At 43.1% G+C, this 15,859-nt stretch overlaps 1 protein-coding gene across 2 annotated transcripts in view; it reads right to left on the reverse strand.

The window, feature by feature from the left end:
- Positions 1 to 1,535: 1,535 nt before the first annotated feature.
- Positions 1,536 to 15,859, reverse strand: part of ACVR1 (activin A receptor type 1) — a 74,115-nt gene continuing 59,791 nt past the window's right edge. For both annotated transcript variants that reach the window (XM_084799665.1, XM_084799666.1), the window contains 2 exons: positions 3,643 to 3,773; positions 1,536 to 2,775 (listed from right to left, as the gene is read on the reverse strand). In XM_084799665.1, coding sequence (XP_084655791.1) covers positions 2,641 to 2,775; positions 3,643 to 3,773 — 266 coding nt within the window. In that variant the 3' untranslated portion in view covers positions 1,536 to 2,640. The remainder of the gene's footprint in view (positions 2,776 to 3,642; positions 3,774 to 15,859) is intronic.

Genomic DNA, 15,859 nt, shown 5'->3' on the forward strand with positions numbered 1-15,859 from the left:
ATTTACTCACCCTCTCCCCTTGGTTTCTTTATTTTCCTTAAATATGTGTGCAACGCCCACCAAAATGACTGAAACCATAAGAACTGCTCATGACAAGGGACAAGCAGAACACATGGGGACGCCCCAGGATACCAAACAGTTCTATCAATAGATTGGTAGCATCTACTCACCAGACTCCTCCTCACCCAGTGACCCCACTTCTTCTCACACACGTGCAACATGGTTCTACTTGTAATGTGGTTTTAACAACTGAATATAGCATACGCCGTTAATGGTCAGGAGAGCATCACTGTGGCTGAAGAGGAAGAGGTGAGCAGGAGGGAGCCTTCCTGGAGCTGACAATGTCCTGCTGCTCAGTGGGGTTCTGTTTCCATGGGTGCCAAACAGTTCATAAACATTTATTAAAATTCATCGAACTGCATACTTTTTTTAAAGTAGTCAAAATCTCAATTAAAAAAAAAAACAAAGTGATTCTGCTTAACTTCTGAGTATACAGGCAAAAGCATTGAAAGCAAGAGCAAGGCAAAGAGCAGTACAAATACATGTGTACTGGTGTTCACGACAGCATTCGTTTAGCCAACAGCCAAAAGACTGGGAGGATCTACCAGTAGATACACAGATAAGCAAGATGTTGTATATACACACATGGAATATTGTTCGGCCTGAAAACAAGGAAGTTCAGAAACCTGCTACAACACGGATAAAACTTGAATTCTCTATGCTAAGTGAGTCAAATTTCACTAAAAGACAAGTCCTGCATAGTCTCACTTACATGAAGAACTTGCAGTGGTTAGACTCACAGAGAAAGCCAAATAACGGTGGCAGGGATGGCGTGGGGGTGGGGAGTTGGTGTTTAATCCATACAGAGGTCGGTTTTATAAGGGGTGGGGGGGGGAGTCCTATGGATGGACTGCGAAAATAATTGCATTAACTGCAGACGTGATTCATGCCTCTGAGTTGCAAACGTTACATTCATTAAGATAGTAAATTTTATGCAGGATGCAACTTCAATTAAAATGTCCATTTTCAACTAAAATAGTGATCCTATTGTATGCCAAGTAAATGGATGCTAACGAAGTTACTAACCACCTATAGAGCACCTTCTAGAGTCCCCACCTCCTTTCCTGTTGCCGCCTCTAACTCCGACCTTCTTCATGCTGCTATAGACAGAGACAATAGTGAAGAGCAGATTCCCCGGCACCGTGTGGTGTAAGGCTCTGTCCTCGCTGCGCCCTGCTCTACACCACTGCTTTCATCCTTTCCAGAGTCACAGCCTCTGTTGGGAAAGACAGGCAGAGACAGCTGTGCATACACTTCAAGATGAGGAAGGCTGAGCAAAAGAATCCCAGCATAAAAGATTGGGGGTGGAGGTCTCAAATTTAAACTGCAAGCCAATCCCTTAGCTCCCCGGGCCCATTACTGCCTTTGAAAAGCAAATTCAATTCTCACATTGGTTTTGTGTCTCTGCTACCCACAAAAGAAAGCACGTTAGGCTGCATAGATCTCTTTTTTATACATTAAAAAAGAATTCACCATTTGACTTGAAAACAGTTTATTTAATTTATACAAATAACTACTAAATACAAAAAGTAGATTAAAACAAAATAGTTATTTTTTTTTCTGGCAGAGTTTAAATGCATGTAATGGATAATTCCGAAGAAGATGCATTTCCCCCCCACAGCGTTTGGGACTAAAATTCTACTGAAATCTTTGCTTCTAAATCAGTAATATATTGGGTGGTGTCGCCTGGGTAATGACTAAATACGTTCTGCATACGAACTGAAAAGAAAGTTACAGTCTACACACATAAAAAAAAAAACGTGAAGCACTTAAAATGTGAATTTAACTGATAATAAAAGAAAATGTCCATTTCAGACTCTGGTGTTAAAAACATTTCAGTAATAAAATCATAAGACCACATAAAAAATAAGCTTTAACATGTGCACGAGGCGGTTTTGTAAAAACCACTAAGTGCACCAGTAATAAATAATTTGCAAAGTTGTGTCTAAACAATTCCTAATGTCCGCATCATTGTAAACATGAGCACGTGTGTAAAATGCAGCAAAGTCCAACATTACATTTTTGCTTTGCCCAATTGAATTCCTATTATCCAAAGACAGGCCAGTGGAGTACGCAGCCAATGTTTTGGCAAGTTGGGTCTTTTAAAATTAAGGGTAACAGTGCAAGTAAGGAATGCACAGAATTCCTAGTGCAACGAAGAAGAGTAGTGCAGCCAATATTGCTGATTAAGAATTCACCACCTCCTTGAGTTTCCCGTGGGGAGTGTCTAGGAGACCCGTGAAAGATATGCAAAAAGCCACTGTCTTAATGCCCAGATCTCTTGCAGGATCTCTCTTGTGTTCCTCCAGTTCCCTCCTGTTGCAACCACGTCTGCCCACCGTTAGTCTCTGCGGCGTGGAACAGTTTGCCGAGTGCGCAGGTCACAGTTTCTGAGTGAGGTTAGGGTGGTTTGGGTGTCTCCCCTGGAACATGGCTGGGACAGGCATCTGCTTTTGTCAAAGCGGCCACTTCGGAGCGGGGAGACGGATGGGTTCCGTTCTGACAACCGGTCGGGCCAGCGTTAGGTCCCAGCTGGACGACGACAGTGTCGACTCTTCCTTCTTGACACCGGTGAAAATGTCAACAGTCAGTTTTTAATTTGTCTAGGGAATTATCGATTTTGGTCAAAGTCTTTTTGATACGCAGAGCTGTGAGCCTTGCAGATGGATTCTGATACCAGCATTCTTTCATCAGCTTCGCCAGAGAAGTTAATGTCTGAGGAGAGAAAAGGAACATCAAACAAGCTGGCTTTTAGTGGTCCTGGGATCTGGGCAGATGTTGTCTCGATTGTTTTAAAGAACCTTGCAGGTCTTCCGTGCTACTAAGATGGACTGTCAGTACTACAGCTTACTCTATTGGGCAAATGCCACGGGCCAAGTTAGACCCTTTGGGCTTCCTGGCTGCTAAAAGTAACGTTACTAACTCAGACATACTAGTGAAATTTGCAAACCACATCACTTCTTGGGATCTTAGATGTGCTACTAGTTTTGAGCAGCAATGCAGCCTCTTCAGCATTGCGCTGCCTGCTTGTGGAATCTCGGGTGAGCAGCGACGGTCAACAGTCAACCACCATCTCTCTAAAGATTTATTTACTTATTATTATGTCTACAGTGTTCTGTCTGCATGTACACCTGCAGGCCAGAAGAGGGCATCAGATCACACTATAGGTGGTTTGTGAGCCACCATGTGGTGGCTGGGAATTGAACTCAGGACCTTCGGAAGAGCAGTCAGTGCTCTTAGCCTCTGAGCCATCTCTCCAGCCCCAAGTCTCTTGGTTTAGACCTGCAATGGAAGCTACGGGGCAAGGGTAGTGAGTCATCTCACTCCTGACACTGGTCACGCACGGGCATCTCGTGTGAATCCTGTCTCTCGCTGGCCACACCTACCAGACCGCGCTTCGTCAAGAATTACGCCACTTTCCAAACCTATTCATTTAGGCTCTGGGACACTACGTAAAAGTGTAAAGGAGGCAAAAGCGGATCATAGCGCACCTCGTGCAGATGCCAAGAGCCAGGGAAGAAGTTGAGAGCAAGCTGGCAAATGCTGGGATGAACTCTACAGCTACAACCTTGGCGTACTTACCGGGTCTGAGAACCATCTGTTGGGTATGTTTGGCCTCTGTTGATCCACACAGACAACTTTCCTCATATCTTCAAAACTTGGGTCATTGGGAACAACGTCGTAGAATGGTGGCTTGTAATCTTCCACTATACCTGTGTACAGCAAGATGAGAGAGTTACTTGGGCTATCAGGAGAGTATGCATCACTGCAGGGTTCCCCTGCTGTTTGTCATGGGTTATAATGCGACACGATAAAGTACCAGCCACTGTCCTCCTATGTCAGGGTAGCTCTGGAAGCTATAGGCAGGTCCTAAAATAAGTTGAGAACAAGATGATAAATACACACCCTGCAGGAAATACGCCGTATGTAGGAAGACACGTACATAACCTCTCATGCGATCACAGGTCCTAACAAACCACTCCAGCCGTGTCTGTAAAGCGCACACACCATCTCTAACTTCAGTTCCAGGGGATCCCACCCCTCATCTGACCTCCATAGGCATGAGAAACACACAGGTAGGCAAAATACTCATACACATAAAATAAAATAAATAAATGTTTTTTCTAGACTTCCTGCAAACCTCTAGAGGCAAATAAGCAAATCAAGACCATCACCCAAATCACCTCTTTGTTAGGAAAGGTTATTTTGTCAGGAAAACCAAATCATTGTTTTGAAATACTCCCTTCTATTAGAGGCACACAAACAATGTAACCTGAGGCCCGCCTTTTCCCAGTCATCCACGCTACACACAGGATGTCCTCAACTACCAGACACAGAACCAATGGTGGCTCCTGGAGTTACAATCAGCACCTGTCTTTTAAGAAAGAAGAAGGATTCCACAATTCTTTTAAAACATCGTCACCATATGTAATTAGGAAAGCGGCCTGTCCTCTGACAGAAAGGAAACCAGAGAAATTATTACTTGGTTTCCCGCACCGACAGTGCGGTCAGTGACTAACTCGGCTGCCAGCTCTTTTCCTCCTCGCATGTAACTTACTTCTATTCCGAGACACATAGAGGGCTGTTGCAGAGGACAGAAGGAGGCTGTGAGTAAAAGGTATAATTAAGCTTTTCCATTCTTGCAGGCCCCCTAAAAAAGCCTCAATCCCCTTTTCATGTGTCACAGAGATTAGCAAGAATCCATCCGCACCAATTTCACATAAGCACAAACCACTTACGCAGAAGCCCCAGCATGAGGAGCATCTGCTCTACACATACTACAGAGTTTCAGAGCCCTACAAACTCAGGAGTTTATTTTTAAGATGGAAAGTAGTCTAAATTGTATCTTAAAAACTCTAGTTGACACTTTGTTAATTCTAAATAACACAGCCACATGGTCACATTGTGTAACTGTAGCTGAGAAGTAGACCCTGACTAAAACCTTTCTGGCCAAACACCAATAGCTTTTAATGGGCATAAGCCACTGGGCATGAAACAGGAGGTAGCCACACTGTCTCAGAATCTTACCTATTTCTCTTAAGGATCCCTGGACACATTCAAACAAAAATGTCTTCACCCTTCTGTACTTGGAGAAACCACCCCACCCCAAACACAAGAGCACATCAAACTAAAATAAGAGCTTCCATCTTTTGTGGGGCCACAAACCTTCACAAGAAACAGAGAGCAAGGTGCCAGTCACCATCTCTCTCCATGGTCCTATGGTGACACACTTCATAGCTTGGCTTAATTTTTTTTGTAATGTAGCATAACCCCCAGTATTTTGGAGGTAACTTGTTCAGTTAGCTCCAAATGGGCTATGTGAATATAAGCAATATCACAGAGATGGATTTTTCAGTATATGTTCATAAACACACACACACACCTCAACCATAGATGGATATTCAAAACACAAGATGTAGCAAGCCCAAAGCCCAACAATGCACATTGCTATACAAAGCCTACTCATCCTGTGTTTCTGTTTCTCACATTCTGGCTTTATTAAACGCTACCATGTGTTAACAAAAGGAATTGAGTTTTCAAACAAAAATCATTTTAATTCATTGTATGTGAAAAACTACGTCACGGCACTCTTTCTTAAACCATTGGCACCAACTCACTGTTTCCACCTGACTCTGGCTAGGCCCCGCAAAAATATTAATTACTCAAAAAGTACACTGGGGTTAAACTGCAACATTCATTTGGAGGAAACTCACTTTGGTGAAGGAAAAGGCATGTTTTTCCTATTGGCCCAAAGATCCTTGTGTTGATTATGAGGGGGATGTCCTGTTAAATACTGAGGAAAATCACTGTCTAGTAGAAGACGGCTCAAGGATATCTCCTTCTGATAATAATAAACCTTACGTAAAAGTAGTTCCAAACTGTTGCTTATTTGTTTGTCTGCTGGTGTCTGCATGCATATGTGGGTGTTTGGGGGAGGGATATTTGTATTGGAGAGGGGAACATTTACATTGAGCGAGACGTCAGTGCCAGGTGACATTGTTTGGGTTCCCATCTTCCTTTTGGTTCTGTTTTGCTTGAGGCAGGGTCTCTCATTGGCCTGAAGCTTGGCCAGTGGACCAGGCTGGCTGAATGGCAGGCTCCAGAGACCTTCCTGTCTCCGGCTCGCCAGCATTGAGATTACCATCATATCCCGTCATGCCCAGCTTCTCTACACAGTTTTCTGGGAGTGAAGTCACACCTTCCTGTAGGCACTGCCCCATCTTCCCAGCTCCATCAACACTTTCCCTGCCAACTATTTACTTTTTCCTGGAAGGGAGGAATTCTCTTGCATCTATGTGTTAGCTCCTAAAATGATCCACTAGTCAACTGATCCTCTAACCTGTGTAATAGAGATTAAACCTAGCAGTGGGGTTACAAAAATGAAAAAGATGCAGTGTTGGTGGTGAACAACAAAATAAAGGGAAAGACAGATGAACGGAGAATTATCAACTAATATTACATGAGCAAGAAGACAGAGCTCAGAGAAAGAGGCACCATATGGTCTCCTTAGTAGTTTCTAGAAACTGGGTGTATGGAAGCAAAGAAGTTTCAGGGCTCAGGATATGGCAAGGGAGCAAAGATGAGTAAGTTGTGAGGCACAACAGAGGCTAGGGAAAGAAAAACTATCAGTGAGAGGGTATTTTCCAAGTTAAAGGAGTTTATAGAGCAAGGAGAAGAATTACGAAGAGTCACCCATGCTGGAAAGATAAGAGGAGTCCCCTGTGAGTGAAACTGGTATCCGCAGTAGGAAGTAGGGGAAAAGGCCAGGGTGGAGGGTGGGCTGTGCATTCAGAGTGTGTAATGACTGACGGTGCTACATACAGAGCAGCTGACTTATAGCTGTTCCTCAACGTCTACCTGAAAGTGACACTCTGGTCAAACAAAAAAGTGATATGTGAGTCCTACAGAGGTGGCACTGGATGATCATCAACAAAACATGAGCCAGCAGGGAGAATACCAAGAATGGAGGAAAACAACTAAAAATTATACGTCTTTAATCCTAGCACTGTAGAGGCAGAGGCAGGCCAGTTGGGTTTACGTAGCTAGCCAGAGCTAAATAGAGATATCCAGTCTCAAAACAAATAAACAAACAAATAAGCAAACAATAAGATCAGCTATACGAAATAGTTCCAGTGCGTAATGAGTAGTACAAGCAACAAATGAGAAGAGGAATTCACAGAAGAGGTGACATTAGATGGTGGTCAAGGAAAGGACATCATTCCTGGCCTTCCCATTGAGGCTGCTGAGGACTCAGAGGGACACAATAAAGAAAGAAGAGCGATTATTCACAACTCCTTTCCCCACGGCTTTGGGCGTGTGCAATTAATTTATATCATCGGTGTTTGTGTGTTGTCACCCTGCCCCTGGAGTGCATATGTCTAATGGGAAGTTTCTGTTCTTTGGGACAAAGCTCTTTCTCAGCATCCTTAACTGCAATATGATGGCATGGTTCTTGGCAAGGCCCTTGGCTATCCTACCATAGTTTTTCCAAATCTTTAAAAGACCCATCACAAAACTCATGTGCAAATCATCAACAATGCCCACAACACACACAATCTAGAAAGTACTAAGTGCTGCTGTGTGTAGAAACAAGAGCTCCTGGGAGATTCTGTGGTAGAGGCTTCAGAGCACACCCCCACAGAGGTTAGGCTGCACAGGTCATCTGGTCCACATAGCCAGTTCCAGGTCTGTCGGGGCTACCAAAATAAGAAGAAAGAAAAAGGAAGGAGAGGAGGGAGGGAGGGGAGGAGGGAGGGAAGAAGGGAAGTAGGAATAGGAAAGAGGAGGGAAGAAGAAGGAAGAAGGGAGTGGAGAAAAGGAAGAGAGAGGGGAGGGGAGGGAAGAAAAGGGAGGGGAGGGGTGGGGGGAGGATAGAAGGGTAGGAGGCGTGAGGGGGGAGGAAAGGAGAGGAGAGGAGCAGAGAGGATCCAGGAACAAATATGAAGAAAAAAATTTACCTGACACTAGTAGACGTTGCATTCGGATATGCAATTACTTTATCTAGCATGCCCCACAGCACAATGTCAAAATAATTTAATACCATGGCACATACACAAGATGACCAAGGCATACATGGATAGGGCTGGTCATGCAGAAGGATGTCACCCAGAAAGCCCTGGCTCTCAGTCCTTCCTCACTGCCAAATAAGCAAGGAAGAAGTGGATTCCAAAGCTCTGGGGAATCTCTCAGTTGTGGATCTGAGTCCCTGGAGACAGAGGATCAGGAATCCACAGCCCATAGCTCTGAAAGCAGGCAGGGGAAGCATAGCTATATGCCAGGATAGGTAAGGTAAGGCTAAAACAGCTGTGTTGTGACCCCATCACCTCTGCTGCAACTCCTGGCCATATGGAAGCTTATGCATCAAAGCCCAAACCCAGTATCGTATCGTAGAGGCAAGAAGCGAAAGACAGCAGCTTGTAATGGAGAACTATGGGGTGGGCGTGGCTAAAAGATTATCTTATGTTGCCGGAAGGCAGTGGGGAGAAGGGATTCTAGGGTAGCTTTATGGCTGCTCCCCAGTGAGGAGTTGCATCCCCCACCCCCAAATTGAGAGAGACAGAAGCTACACAGAGCTGGATCATCCTGTAACGGGGGGGGGGGGGGGGGGCTCCTGGGGAGAAGGGCCATGTACTAGAGGTGGGGACTGTTACAAAGTTCAAGAGTCAGAGGGACACCAAACAAATGGTCTCCCATCAAGTTCTGATGACTCCATCTAATTTCAGCATGAGGCCAACCGGTGGTCCCCTGTTTTGTACCTCCAAATTAGAGACATGAAATTCCAGGAGATCCAGGGAACAGAAATAATCCTTCCTCCAACCTCGCCTCCACATTCCTGTAGCCAGTCACTGCCCTAAAGGCTAAATCAACAACTGAATAAAAACTTACACATTACTTTAAGGAGTAGGGATATCTTCCCTATGCCAATTCATCTGTTCAGACCTTAGTACTCACTAAGGTAGGGAAGTCACACCATGAAGCCTGCTGGACAACCAGCGTTGTCATGGCTCCCATACACAAGCCATTGTGCTTAGGAACCGCACATGCGGCTCCTTGGCAAACGCAAGGATTCATTAGAAGAGGCTTCCCAAACTACACGTGCCAAACATACGTTTACTCTAACAAGTGTTTCCTAGTTCCCACCCCATGAGAGATGCCGCTTGGCCAGCAAAGATTTTTCCCCCTGCGATACAATTGTTTTTTGGCACGACAGAACGTGGATTTTGTCATGAAATAATTAAAGTCAGGGAAATAAGAGTGTTTCTCTAGAGCCTCCTATGGGCAGGGGAATGGGGAAACAAAAGTAACACAGAGAAGGGGTGAAGAGGTGAGAGGTAGGAAGGGTCAAAGATCTGGAAGCTCCTAGAAACCTCGTATTTCCAATGGAAAGGGGAAAAAAGGAGGTGAGCGGAGGTGCAGCCAATGCATTCCTTACACAGGAGGCAAATAATAGTTGCTTTATTGACATGATCTCATTTAACTACCTGACCTTTTCAAATTGATAATAAAATCAATATTTTTTCAATGGTGAAACAAATCTAAATAACAGTGTCATCATACGAGATCCTCGGATATTTTTGGTATTTTCCTGCCCCAGCAGGCCTGGAACCAGAGATACAGAGCTTTGAGGGGATCAAAACACATCGGCTTCTGCATACCCATGCCTGAGGACCCTGGTTCCGGGCATCGGAAAACAGAAACACACAACAGGAATCTATGAAGGCACGGAACGCCACAGAGACACACGGCTTTGCTCTCCTGACCACGGATGCTTGCTGGCGTAGTCTCATCTGCCTCCTCGGGACGCCTCTAGTGGAATGTGCGCCTTCAAAACCTGGACATCACATTCTCCAGCTTAGAACCCCTGACTCACAATTCTGGGCCTGAATCCCAGCAGGGTCTCAGCAAGAGCTGGTGTTGGTTCTGATACGTACCCCAGCTTTAACTACTTCTCCAAGCAAACTTTTAGTTCATAGAGAAACTCACACAGAAAAGGTGGGAAAACCCCTGTTCTTTCCTAACAATTCCAAAGTTGGTGTCAAAGTAACAGCACCAGTAAATTCCAAAAAGATCCTGCTGAGAAATTCTTGACCGTGAAATGGACTGAAGTCTCATTTCCTGTACAAAAACAGCATGAGGTTTATCACTAGTAGGAAATAAGTGTAAGATTCCAATAAAAGTACAACACATGACATATTTTTATGCTCACGGTTCACTTGAGGATCACACTGCTCCAACAGAACTATCTGGTCATCAATTTTTATAACAGACTAAAAGACTCAAAGGACACATAATTATAATAACTTTATTATGAGGTGTTCATATATGTAGATGAGGTACATTTTATACACAATAATTTCAAAAATATATATTATTTTAATGACAGTTCCTAAAGGTGGAGAGAAAGTGAAATAGGTACATCGCACCCTGGGGTGAGGGAAATACTGTAAATTAGGACAACCCTTATGGAAAGTGATTTGGCACTGCGTGCCAAGCCATAAAAACATCCATATTCTGACCTATTAAGTCTACTTCTTTTAAGAGGAGTAATTAAATTCCCCAAGTGAAAAGTTACATGCACAAAAATGTCTACTATGATCCTCAAATGGGAGACACAGGACATCTAACAATCTAGAAATGGCTACATTAATAAAATATCATGTGATCATGTAAAACAACAGCAGTGAGGGTAAGGGGACAACATTTCTCCTACTTTTCTTTCTTCTCACTTTTCCTGTGTAGGGCTAGTAGTAGTGAAAATGACATCATTTTCGAGAAGCATTGATTAGTTTCAAGTCTGAGTTTAGACAAACTAATTTGTGGAGGTTTTTTGTTGTTTTGGTTTTGGTGTGTGTGTGTGTGTGTGTGTGTGTGTGTGTGTGTGTGTGTGAATAGTCATGGGATGTGAGGGGCAAGAGAAAGAGAACAAGATCAAGTTAGTCACTGTCAGAAAGTAAGACTTTAAAATGAGAGACAAAATACCCTTATCTCCCCTTAAAAAAGAAAAGAAAACCGCATCACAGAACAGAAGCTCAACCCACGGCATCTTAGGAAATAGCTAGATGCCTAAACTATGATGCAAATAAATCACAAAAACAACCAAAACATTCTCCCATCCACAGTTGTGGGTTGGTTCCCCTCCCCCTCCCCACCAAAAATAACCTTAATCACAGGATTTAGCAAGCAAACTAACATTTGTTTGGCTGAATTTTAAGCAGATGACTCTAACTTCAACTGACTACTATTAATCACAGCTGATCTTTCAAGCCATTTGAGTTGATTCCTGTGACGCTGACATGGGGCACATCTGTGACACAAAGCCCACAATACACGTTCCTTCCTAGAATCCTGCTTGGCTCCAGGCTGCAGCCACAATGCTGGGAACCAGCTACTATGCTGGTCTATGGACACCAGCTTCTTCTTTGTTGGGGGAAGTTCCTCATCACACTGCTTATACAGGCACCAATCCTCTAAATACTCTTGCTAAGATAGATTCAGCAGGTGCCCTGAGCTCCACTTTCCCAGCCCCTGCTTTGTCTGCCTTCTCAAAGAGGCCTGCTGGCTTCAGGAACATCCAGGTCAGGCCCCTCCCCACCAAATCCCCTGCCTACCACATCCCTCTGAGGCACAACTAGAAGCCCTGAGCTTTGTTCTGTCCCCTGAGCTCCATCATCCAAGCCACAGATCTGCCTGCATTCCCAAGGAGGCCTGCTGGCCCCAGGTACATCCAGATGGCTAAGGCCAGCTTAAGAACACAATTGGTAAGAGCCAAGGCAATATGGCATAACCAGAGCCCAGCTACCCCACTACAGCAAGCCCAGGATATCCTAAAACCACTGAAGCACAAGAAGATGACCTTAAATACAATGTTATAAAGACGACAGAGGCCTTTAAAGATGAAATGGATAAATCCCTTAAAGAAACACAAGACAATAGAATCAAATAGGTAAAGGAAATTAATAAAATGGTTCCAGATCTTAAAATGGAAATAGAAGCAATTAAGAAAACACAGACTGAGGGCATCCTGGAGATAGAAAACTTAGGGAAGAAAGCAGGATCTACAGAAGCAAGCATCACCAATAGAATACAAAAGATGGAAGAGAGAACCTCAGTCATAGAAGATACGGTAGAAGAAAGCAATACATCAGTCAAAGAAAACAATAAATCTAAAAAGTTTCTAACACAAATCATACAGAAAATTTGGGACACTATTAAAAAAAAAAAACCACAAACAAGAATAATAAGAATAGAAGACGGAGAAGATTCCCAGCTCCAAGGCCCAGGAAATATTTTCAACAAAATTATAGAAGAAAAGATCCCTAACCTATAAACTTAAACATACAAGAAACTTATAGAATACCAAATAGATTGGACCAGAAAAGAAAATCCTCCTGCCACATAATAATTAAAACACTAAATATATAGAACAAAGAAAGAACATTAAAACCTGAAAGGGTAAACGGCCAAGTAACATATAAAGGCAGACCTATCAGAATTAAACCTTACTTCTCAACAGAGATTCTAAAAGCCAGAAGGGCCTGGGCAGATATCTTACAGACCCAAAGGGACCACAGATGTCAGACCAAACTACTAAACCTAGCAAAACTTTCAATCACCATAGACGGAGAAAAAAAGATACTCCATGACAAAACCAAATTTAAACAGTAACTATCCACGAATCCAGCCCACAGAATATACTAAGAAAAACTCTAACCCAAGGAGGGACTATACCCAAGAAAACACAAGGAATAAATAAATCTCACAGCAGCAAAACAAAAAGAAGGGACACACACACACACACACACACACACACACACACACACACACACTCACCAACATCAAAATAACAGGAATTAAAAATCATAGTTATTAAGATCTCTCAGCATCAATGAACTCAATTCCCCAATAAAAACACACAGGCTAACAGAACAGATGGGAAAATAGGATCCACTGCTGCATACAAGAAACAAAGAAACACACCTCAGGGACAAAGATACACTTTGCCTGAGAGTAAATGGCTAGAAAAAAGTTTTCCAAGCAAATGGACCCAAGAAACAAGCTGGAGTAGTCATTCTAATATCTAATAAAATAGACTTTCAACCAAAGTTAATTAAAAGGACACTTTCTACTCATCAAAGGAAAAATCCACCAAGATGACATCTCAATTCTGAACATACATGCCCCAAATGCAAGGGCACCCACATTCTTAAAAGAAACATTACTAAAGCTTAAATCACACATCAAACCTCACACATTAATAGTGGGAGGCTTCTAATGCCCCACTCTCACCAATGGACAGATCATCAAGACAGTAACTAAATAGATAAATAATGAAACTAACAGATGTTACAAATCAAATGGACCTAATATATAACTATGGAACATTTCACCCAAACACAAAAGAATATTCCTTCTTCTCAGTACCCTATGAATCGTCTCCAAAATTGACAATATACTTGGTCACAAAGCAAGCCTCAACAGATACAAGAAAATTGAAATAATCTTATCAGACCACCATGGATTAAAGCTGGGCTTTAAGAACAACAGAAACAACAGAAAGCCTATAAACTCACGGAAACTGAGAAACTCTTATTCAATGACCATTGAGTCAAGGAAGAAATGAAAAAAGAAATTAAAGACTTTCTAGAATTCAACAAAAATGAAGGCACAACATACTAAAACTTATGGGATATAATGAAAGCAGTGCTAAGAGGAACATTTGTAGCACTAAGTGCCTTCATAAGACAATGGAAAGATCTCATACTTGCAACTTAACATCACATCTGGAAGCTCTTTAAAAAAGAAAAAAAGACAAGGAGGAGTAGGAGGAGAGTGGATAGCAGGAAATAATTAAATTCAGGGCTGAGATCAATAAATTAGATACAAAGAAACAATAAAATGAAGAGCTGGTTCTTTGAGAAAATCAACAAGATAGACAAACCCTTAGCCAAACTAACTAAAAGGCAGAGAGAGAATACCCAAACTAACAAAATTAGAAATGAAAAGGGGGACATAACAATGGATATTGAGGAAATCCAAAGAACCATTAGCTTTTACATTAAACCTGTACTCCACAAAAATTGGGAAATCTAAATAAAATAGATGATTTTTTGAGAATTCTACCTGACTTTCATAGAAGAGCTAATACCAATATTCCTTAAACTATTCCACAAAATAGAAACAGAAGGAACACTGCCAAACTCATTCCATAATCACTCTGATACCTAAACCACACAAAGACTCAACAAAGCTATTAGAAACAAGGAAATCATGAGATTTGCAAGCAAATGAATGGAACTAGAAAATAATATCATCCTGAGTGAGGTAACCCAGACTCAGAAGACATCTATGGTATGTACTCACTTATAAGTGGATATTAGCCATAAAGTACAGGATAACCATGTTGTAATCCTCAGACCCAAAGAAGGTAAGTAACAAGGATGGCCCAAGGGAGGATGTTTGACTCTTACTCAGAAGAGGAAATAAAACACACTGGAGGTAAATAGATGGGGGGAACTGGGTGGGAGATGGAACACGAGGGAACAAGTATGAGGAAGACTGATGGGGAGAGAACTGGGGAAAAGAACTGAAATTGGTGGGGGGCAGGGGATAGCTCTGTGACAAGCCAGAAACCTAGGGCAAGGGAAATACCCAGGAATCTATGAGCGTGACCCTAGCTAATACTAGCAACAAGGGACATGGAACCTAAAATGCTCACTTCCTATAACCAGGCAAGACTTCCAATAGAGGAATGGGGAATCCAACACACCCACAAAGCCTTCAACCCAAAATTTGTCCTGCCTACATGATGCACAGGTACAAAGATGGAGCAGAAGTTGAAAGTGACCAAGCTATGACTGGTCCAACTAAAGACCCATCCTGTGAGAGAGAGCCAGCCTCTGTCACTATTAATCATATTCTGCTCAACTTGCAGACAAGAGCGTGGTACAAGTGTCCTCTGAGTGGCTTCACTCAGCAGCTAATGTAAACAGATGACAAGACCCACAGCCTAATATTAGGTGGAGCTCAGGGAATCTTGTGGAAGAAGGGGAGAAGGATTAAAGGAGAGAGCAAGGTCAAAGACACCACAAGAAAGCCTACAGAATCAAACAACCTGGGCCCAAAAAGGCTCAGAGATTGAACCACCAGCCAAAGAGCATGCATTGGATAGACCTGGACCCCCAAACACATATGTAACAGGTGTGCAGCTTGGCCTTCCTGTGGGTCCCCTAACAACTGGAGCAGGGCTGTTTCTGATTCTGTGGCCTGCCTTTGAATCCCTTTCCCCTAACTAGGCTTCCTGCATCTTGGTATGCCAAAGGGAGGTGGGGTGGTGGATGTACAAGTGAGATCTCTTCTTCTCGGAGGAGAAAGGGGGTGGGGAGGATGGGTGAAGGAGGGGTGAGAGGGAGGGACTAGGAGGAGAGAAGGGAGGGGAACTTGCAATTGAGATAGGATGTAAAGTAACTAACTAAATAAATGGGGGGCAGGGAGGATAGATTAAGTAGAAGGAGACTTTCCCTCCTCAGTTCTAAGGCACTCACAAATGACCAAGGAACGGGGAGGCAGCAAAGACCATATGAAATCTCAGGCAAAGTTCAGAGCTTTATAAAGCAGCTAGGCAATTGCTCTGTTGCAAACTGGTCTCAAGAGCCTCGATGGCACCAACTGAAAGGCGGTGGATTGAGAAACAATTACCAGAAAGTGCCATGGCTCCATAAAAAAAGAACTGGCATATTTCAGTTCACAGATGGCTAGTCTGTATCACCACAATGTCCTCAGGGGGTGTGCTCAAAGCAGA

The sequence above is a fragment of the Acomys minous genome, assembly GCF_964271855.1.
Source record: "Acomys minous genome assembly, chromosome: 10".
NCBI classification, from domain to species: Eukaryota; Metazoa; Chordata; class Mammalia; order Rodentia; family Muridae; genus Acomys; species Acomys minous.